The 9,120-nt window shown below is 42.6% G+C and overlaps 1 protein-coding gene across 1 annotated transcript in view; it reads right to left on the bottom strand.

The window, feature by feature from the left end:
* Positions 1-9,120, bottom strand: part of LOC308099949 (AT-rich interactive domain-containing protein 5B-like) — an 86,801-nt gene that overhangs the window by 13,477 nt on the left and 64,204 nt on the right. Inside the window, exons 8-9 of the mRNA XM_080448838.1 lie at positions 4,321-4,373; positions 2,950-3,047 (exon numbers count right to left, since the gene is read on the bottom strand). Coding sequence (XP_080304964.1) covers positions 2,950-3,047; positions 4,321-4,373 — 151 coding nt within the window. The remainder of the gene's footprint in view (positions 1-2,949; positions 3,048-4,320; positions 4,374-9,120) is intronic.

The raw sequence follows: 9,120 nt of genomic DNA, 5'->3' as shown, positions 1-9,120 counted from the left end.
AGCAGTCACACCTCAGCACCTCTGATACTGCCCCCCCCCCCGCATGCCTTTTTACCCGATTTACAGCCGCCAGCAGTACATATTTTTTTCAATTCTGGCCAATATCTATCCAAAGAGAGATTTCATTGTTTAAAATGGCAAATCTCGCAGTGTGTCTGTAGTTGACCGGATAGTGCGTCGACCTTACATTCTCTCTGCTCTCAATTTTTCATCTCTCTTCTATCAACAGCAAAAGCAGCAAAAAAAAATAACTGCTTTCTTGGAGAATCTCATTTCTAAATCCCATTTGGGCTCCCCACCTCGAGAGGGACCCCAAATCGAGACCTCAATGCAAGGTTTCTGCCTGTTTGCAGCAGGGGACAAAATATCTGTCCCCTGGGCCAGAGTCATCTTGGAGGACAGGTGCAGGGAGGGGAAAAAAATTACCAGTAAATGGGGGGTAAGCTGTAAGCTGAGGCCAAAGACCCCTGCTGCCCTCAATATTCCATGTCCCTCATTTCCAGAACAGGGAGGTGGACTGAAGGAGCGTGGCTCAAACATTGCATGCACATAGAAATTGGACCTATCACACTGTTATGGACAGTGTTGGGCAGTAACATTTTAGTATATGACTGTAATATTATTATTTTACCCAGCAACGAGTAGTGTAACGTATTACTCTGCCAAAACAGTAATATTATTACTGATCTAAATAACGCTGCGTTACTCGTTACAATGAAGATGATTTTGTTTTTGTTTCTGACCGAGATAAAAACACTCTTTCTTCGGTTGTATTGTATATGAGCCGGCGACGCAGTGTGTCTGTGTGACCCACATGCTCCACTGTGTGTGTGTGTGTGTGTGTGTGTGTGTGTGTGTGTGTGTGTGTGTGTGTGTGTGTGTGTGTGTGTGTGTTCTGTGTCTGTGTCTGTGTCTGTGTGTGTGTGTGTGTGTGGGGGGGGGGTGGGGGGTGTGTGGGGGTAATGTGTGTGTGTGTAGACATCGCAAACATTGCCTCGTAATAAAAAAAGCATGTCAACCCAAACAAAGTAGTCCATTGAAGTAGAGAGGGACAACACTTGTTGTCGACGTAAGCACAACATTTTAAATCTCTTTACATAGTTTAAAACTAACAATTCCAATGGAGTTTGGTACTAGCAGTTAGCACATGGCAGTGACATAAAGTACTTTTTTGCCTTGCCCTTGAATATAATATAAAGGCAGAGAGTGAAATGGTTTGTTTTATAGACTTGCAATTATTCAGTTTGGCTGATTGGTGACTCTTATTATTCCAGTAAATTGGATTCTGTTCTAAAAGGAACTGGCTAAACTTTGTTTTTGCCAGTTCTGTCAGAGTACACACTGTCAGAGTAACAAATGGGTAAATTAATGAATACATTAACATCCTGGTAGTTTGTATCAGTATGTCAGAGGGACACTGTCTATAGAGTGTGCTGTATCTACCTAATATGCCTGCTTGGTTCACATGACCAAATTAGATCATAGAGATGCTGAATCCTATTTGCATATATAGTGCTTATACATACAGTTTTCCCTTAGAAAACATAAAAGAAAAAAAGAAAACAATGGAACAGACACAAAAGCGTGTAAAGCCGCTGCTACTGAACAGTATATAGTACTAGTGCAGGTTGCTTACACCAACTTAATCTCCATACAGTATAAAAGTCCGTCCCTGTTCCCTCATACGGTATTGGCAGGATATTGCTCTCCCAGGTACGTCTGTGGCTGAGGCACGCTCACATGTGAGCACACACACAGCAGCCTGAGGGGCTTTGGAGAGGGTCGGCAGCCTGCAGGGACGACTTGCTTTATGAGCGGCTGGTTATCTCCTGCTTGACTGCGAGATCGCATTTGGCATTTGTTTAACCTTGGGAAAGGTGTGTGTGTGTGTGTGTATGTGTGCGTGTGCATGTGTGTGTGTGCGTGCGCGCGCGTGTGTCTGAGTCTGAGCGCAGGCTTGCATGAATACATCTCTTCACAGCTTCCCTCAGGATCATATCCATATGTTTGCTTTGGTTCAGTAATACCCTCTGAGTGATGATTACAATGCGGCGGTTCAAAATGCTGCAGCACAGCGTCTGACTGCCTGATTAGATGAATACATTAGGATGCAATTATGTGAACGTTTCACCTCGCGGTCCCACCACACAACAAAGCTGTGTGCATACAGTGACGCTTGGTTCATAACCCATCGTACGATGGTGTCATGCGCCAAAAATAACATATACAGGCCCACAACGGTAAGCGACGCGTCTAAATCAGTATAAATCAGGCTTAAATGGAAGAATGCAGCCGCTGTTAGGGTATATTCTTATCTACCACATCTAGGTCAATGAATATTTAAAAACTCTCCAACTGTAGGGAGTTTAGACGGTTCTGGCAGTACGATCGGTGCTATTGGGCGAGACAGAATCAATCAATCCCAGAGATACAATTGAATCCCTTTCAAACGTTATTGGAGCTGGGTCTGTGCATGTTCTAATACGTTTTAACACTTGTACTGCATCGACTTGCACACCTTAATAAGAGCCAGGGCCTCTGTGAGGGATGATTTGATAACTACCACCATTCTTCGTGCATCTGTTCGCACATCTCTGCAGGAGATCAATACGCGTCTAAACGCAGACCTTGAATCAAAGTTGATGAATACAATTGTGAACACTCATTCAGTACAGCTGTGTGCAGCCTCTAATCTACCACAGTCTGTGAACTGTGTTGTGTGCGCATATATGTATAAAATACACAGTATATTAAACAGAAAAATGTACTGCACACAAGAAGACTGAATTGCTTCCTCTGTGAATAAAAATGCAATTTTAAAAACAGTGCGAACAGCGCGTTTCACAAGTTCTTTTATATATATATATACTATATATATATACACACACACACACGTATGGGAAATCAGTAAATTCGCAAAAAAAAGAAAAATACATTATGATAACTCACCTCTCGTAATGTCTGCGTGTACATGTGGCAGCACTTGTGCTGCTGGGGTTCCCTCCCAATTCATCATACACATGCTTCCACTGTCTGCGCACCGTGATCTAGAGGGATGGAGAGACAGTGGAAGAAGGGAGAATAGGGGAGACAACCAAAAAAAGAGAGAGAAAGAGAACAAATAAGGCAATGGTGAGAAGAGAGACATACTGTACATGTATATACATACAGTATAATCATGGGGAGAAGTGCAGAGAGATCAAAGAAAGAAAAAAGAAAGATGACAACAAAAATGTAGAGTGACTGTGTTTTGTGGTGGTCTAATCAGCAACATATTTCTTCCCAGGTTTCAGGGAGTTACTGAGTCACGATGTTCCAGTTACTTCAGTGGGGATCATAACGCAACACCGTGCTCCAACATAAACATAAACAACCCTGTTAACATTAGTCAGCTGTTACTGCCATACACTGTAGCCCCCTCTTCCAGAACACTGCTTAAGACCTTTTCCGCGCCAGCATCGCACTGGCTAGTTTGCTGGAAGAATGACGAGTTGCATCAGCGAACACATAAACCCGCGGTGGGCGCTGCCAAGCTAACACGGCCTCGACATGAAGCGTACCCTAATCAGCAGCAGATAGAATGGCTTTAAAAGGATACGAGCGCCAATTACATGAGCTGTATCCTGTTTATGGCTTGGCTGGGCTGTCTGTTTGCATGACTTTTTACCAGCTAAGCTAATGAAAGAACAGGGACTTGCAATGTGTTGTGACTCCACAACATCAAACGTTGTCCTCCTGCGCTTGAAAACATGAATAGTGAGTGAACAAGTAACAGGTAGTGCTGCCAAGTCAAATGTCGTCTCTCATTCCGCTCTCTTTTCCTTTCCCTTTCTCTCCGTTTCCCTTGCTCCATCACCCGCCTCACCTCTCTCTCTTGTGTGTGTGTGTGTGTGTGTGTGTGTGTGTGTGTGTGTGTGTGTGTGTGTGTGTGTGTGTGTGTGTGTGTCGAGCACACCCGTGGGCACACGTGAATGTGCAGTCCATTTTTACAGACTCCAATGTGGGAAAATATGACCGATTTGACCAATTTCCTCTTTGACCAGTGGAGAGCACAGGAACATGTGTTTTCCACTCCGAGGGGGTTTCGAAACAACGGCATCATTTTGCTAAATGTGGTCTCCTGAACAAAAATGTTCTCCTTGGGAAAATGGTGACTGAGAGAGCGAGAGGGGGGACGAGAGTAGAGAAAGAATGAAAAAGAGAGAAAGGACAGGAAAGGGTAGACTGAAAAAGCAAGAGAGAATACGAAGAGAGAGAAGGAAGGAGGGAGGGACCCTGACGAACAAGGAAAAATATAATGCCACATGTGTGAATACTTACCAACTCATATCCTCCCAGTTTCTGAGCACCGTGGAACATGGTCCAAAGGTTGACTGTGGGAAACGGGACAAACAAGTCAGTCAAGGTCTGTGAGGACAACATAACAAACGTTATATCAAACTGTCACACCAGACAGCTAGAGAAGATAGACAGGCATACAGACAGACAGACAGAGGCACTGTATGTCTGTGATGATTACATTATGTTATCTATCAAATATTCAGTGCTTTGTGGCTGTGTAGTTACAATCGGCAGCAACGACACAAGGAAAACAGGAACTCATTAGCCGCAGATAAAGCCGCCTGTCGCCAAAATGTAAAAGATGCAAATGAATATAGAATGCTTGTAAAATAAGCACCGTGTGATGGAAAGCACACCATATGCTTTGCGCTGACAATTAGATGTGTTAACATTCAGCTCTAGGCCACAGGTATGAAGCAAAACCATGTTGAGCGGAGAGGGCTCAGTGACGTCACGTGTCAGAACTGACGTTTGAATGAATGCAAATGCCTTTTGCACAGATTTACCCACGCAAATAGGCTTTGGCAGGCAATATCATAATGGACGTGAATCTTGTGTAACACGTTTGATTGTGCTGTACACAGGCTGATAATCAAAATCTCACCAATACCCCGCCGATGAAGCTCCGGTTAAAGGCTTCAAATATCGGTCTATCTTTGAAAACATTAATTCACCGCAAACAATGGACCCTTGGTTTATTTGTGCCGATGACATTTGTATCTGCTTTCTGTAACATCATTGTTTAACATTTGTTATATGAAGGCCTATAAATAAGGAAAGGATGCCTCGCCTGGGGAGAAATCCATCAAAATTCAATCTGTGCGTACACAAAGCCTTGCATTTGTCAAAATGACATTTTCCTATCTCCACATTTGACAGCATTGATTTTTTTTTCTCTTCCCTCCTCTGTGCGACTGTTGTCAATGCACGGGTAGAATAACAAAAGGAGCAGGGGTAGATTTTTCTATTTGAACCCAGAGTTCTCGTGTATTGTGCCTTCTAACTGCATAGAGATGGTCTATTTAACTAGCTTGTTATGCGTCGACCGTAATTACCACAATAGAGAGCGGGACTGGGAGAAACGTCGCAGATAAAGGAAATGAGAGAATGTGCCTTTCCCTTAGAAGCCTTGTCATTTCTGAGTTCTTTTCTTAATTCCCTCTGTTCGGCAGGGGCAAATTATCACTGAGATAAGGACAACAAAACAGCAAACACAATGCAGCCTCGCTGACGTGCGGTGGAATGCCAATTAACCAATGGGGCTAAAAGTAGTAGACAAATTGGAAACTGTTCACAAGCCCAACTTGCCAAGTACTAAAGCACATACACGCACACGCACGCACGTACTTCTTTCTCAGAAGTACTTTATTATGTCAAGGCCATTCAAAATGTACATTTCAAGCACTGCTAACCCTCTCTACCCCAACTCTACCTCCTTTAATTCACTCCTCCATTACCTCCTCCCTAGGCCTCTCTATCCATTTCTCTGTCTCAGTCTATGCTACTCTGCCCATGCAATTTCAATGGGAGCAGCTGTTAAGCAAACTCAATGTCGACTAAACGCAGTTTTATTCTCTACAAAATTGTGTATTTTCAATGAGTCACTGGAAAACGAGCTCCACATAACTTCTGAATGTTCCCTCCGAAACGGTTTTGCTCAGTGTTATGGAACGGTTGGAGGATTTAGATAATGATGCCGTTTTGCATGCGGGAGCCTTGTTGCATGTTTTTTTTTCTGCGGACAGCCAACTGAAGGAGGAGGCAGCCGTAAAGCTTGTGAGTAGAAGCTATGAAACAACACAGAGCTTCCTCTCTCTAACCACAAATGTTATAGCCGGATAGCTGGGACCAATATATTTCTGTGTCAATTCTGATGCAGTGTGTGAATCATCGCTGTCGGGCAGACACATTGTATCTGCATATTTCAACTTGTAGATCTGCTATTTTCCAAAACGAGAGGTGGGTGGTAACAATTCGGAGATAAAAAAAAAATATATATATGGCATTGCAGGACCAATGCGAAGGACGGAGGGCGGTCCTTCCTAATCTGGGCGGAGACATTCAGTCGGTGTGGTAAAGGCGATAAAGAAGTGTCCTAAAAAAACAACAACAGTTGGTGTAACTTTGTCACCGGGCGAATTCACCGACCGTCCAAGCCCATACAATGAATTTAGATATATTATATCCAGACGATTGGTAGGCGGAGATAGGTCGAGATATCCAATCATCTGGCTATGCGAGAATAAGTCCGTCTGTGGGTTTATATTGGTATATTGGTAAATATTTAACCAATGAAAAGTATTAACAATAGTATATGAGTAAATAATAACTACATTGGATCTATTGGAACACAGGTTATTTTTTCAATTTCCTGAAAAGTAACAGTGTTGGACATCCAAGGTTTCTGCCCGAGAGCGACGGTACGTGTAGCTTCAACGACAGGTGGAAGTTAGTGAAGAAAGGTTTACATCAGCCTTTGTTTGCCAATCACTTTACAGAGGTTGAGTAGCCTTCAAAGTGGCTTGTGTAGCAGGCGAGACGTGGATGCTCTTACCCGTGTGTGCACCTCGTTATTTTGAAGGTCAGGGTAATACTGCGAAGGGATGTGAAATGGTATGATGACACATCCCTTTAACCCCTTAAGACCGGGAACGCATCTGAGTCATGTTTCGTTTTTTTTTTGGGGCTATTGAAAAAAAAATAGCAGATATACAAGCGCATAGCGCGGCAATGAGCTTGTAGGTCTGCTATTTCTTTTTTTATCGTGAAAATTTGAGCAAATCTTTGAATATATATATTTTTCAAAGCAAACATTTGTAACTCAAATCTTTGTTTCTGGGGGATTCTACAAATGTCTTCTAAATCCTAACAGTTTTTTGAAAAATTAATTATGTCGCTAAAATCAGTGGTTCTCAAACTTTTTCATGTCAAGGACCCCCAAAATTATATGAATTTTGGCCGCGGACCCCCCATCTAAAAAATATTTTGTTCCAGGGACCCCCCAGAAGTTGTAATAGAGTAAAAAATGTTGGCTATGGAAAGATTTGCACACATTTTCACGATAAAAAAAAAAAGCTCGTATATCTGCTATTTTTGAATAGCCAAAGAAATCTTAAAATGACACAGATGCGTTCTCGGTCTGAAAGGGTTAAGAATCAGCTGACTATGAATGACTTATTACTGCGAGTTAAGACGCCAATTGGTCTCAGATCAGCACCTTCAGCACCTCTGCTCTTAGATGTTTTATGCATTTTGGGCCGGGAGTGAAATATGAATTCAACATGAGCACGAGGCTACAGAACAAGGACGTGCTGCACACATCAGGCCAAAAGAATAAAGAGGTTTAAAAGTCATGAGCCATCAATGAGCCATTCAAATAAAGGAAGGGGAGGATTGATTGGCTGGGTCATTTATACGATCATTAATGGTAATTAATGCATACAACATATGTATGGTATGTATGTATGTATGTACAGTATGTATGTAGAGAGAGAGAGAGAGAGAGAGAGAGAGAGAGAGAGAGAGAGAGAGAGAGAGAGAGAGAGAGAGAGAGAGAGAGAGAGAGAGAGAGAGAGAGAGAGAGAGAGAGATGGATGAGAGAGATGGATGATTTTATTTTGTCATTGAACAACGAAAATGTACTTGATGGCATCAATCCAATGCAAAAAGAGCGACATAATGCATCCAATCAATAACTGCAGAGTGGCGACAGTCACTTTGAAAGTCTGAATGAGCGCAACTTCCTTCATGAATAACCAAATATTATTTAATGAAGACGGTTGCTTCCCCATTCAAACGCACTTGCCCGTCGGGTAACATGACGTTTTATTTACTTGCTACGGGCAGTCGGGCAACTGTTAGTGTCAAACCCTGATGTGTATGTATATAAGTAAGTAGACTTTGGAACCAACGGTTCCCGAGCCATGTGGCTCACATATACATATACATATACATATACGTGTGTGTGTGTGTGTGTGTGTGTGTGTGTGTGTGTGTGTGTGTGTGTGTGTGTGTGTACACACACAGTATACACACACAGACACACTCAACACTCTTTTAAGGCCTATATTATATATATACAGTCCATGCTTTGTATCAGAAAGGATTTTAGATTTAGTCTTAAATGCAGCTGGGCTTCATCCAACAAAGATCTGTTAAGTTCATTCAACCATCTGTTGGTTTGCTCAACTCCAGAGAACTACATTAAAGATTAGCGCTCAAACGCGAACCAAAATAAGATAATTTCAATTTCCATTACGGGGAAAATGCTTGACTTTGATCTTTTAATGCAGAGGCTTTTTAAAGGAATCCTGTGGAAAAAAAATAATGCTGCTGCTGATTACATCTGAGGATTTGTTGTATTAATTATGATGTGTTTTCTTTTCTTCCCCCCTCCCCCCCAGTCCTCTTTACATGTGCTGATGGGCACTCGCTGCCAAGGACGAAGTTTAAACAGCATGATTTCACCACTTAATGAGGCCTTGCTTATGATGTTTCCAGTTTAGAGATTCAAAGCATGTACTGTATGTAAAACAGTTGGCGCGTGGAACTAGACTCTACTACTACTCGCTCAAACCGATGCCTACATTATGCTCCGTCATAGGACGGTGTCGTGTGCCCGGAAATAGCCGATGTACAAGCTCACAACGTGTCGCAGATGCGACGCGGTGTGAGCTTGTATATCGGCTATTTTCGGCGCACAACACCGTCATGCGACGAAGAATAATTCAGGCTTGATACAGCAAATAAAACTAAAGCATACTGAGAGTATTATGCTCC

The sequence above is a fragment of the Gymnoscopelus braueri genome, assembly GCF_963280865.1.
Source record: "Gymnoscopelus braueri genome assembly, chromosome: 14".
Taxonomy (NCBI): Eukaryota; Metazoa; Chordata; class Actinopteri; order Myctophiformes; family Myctophidae; genus Gymnoscopelus; species Gymnoscopelus braueri.
The sequence above is the reverse complement of the archived record's forward strand: the minus strand, read 5'-3'. Positions and strand labels throughout refer to the sequence as shown.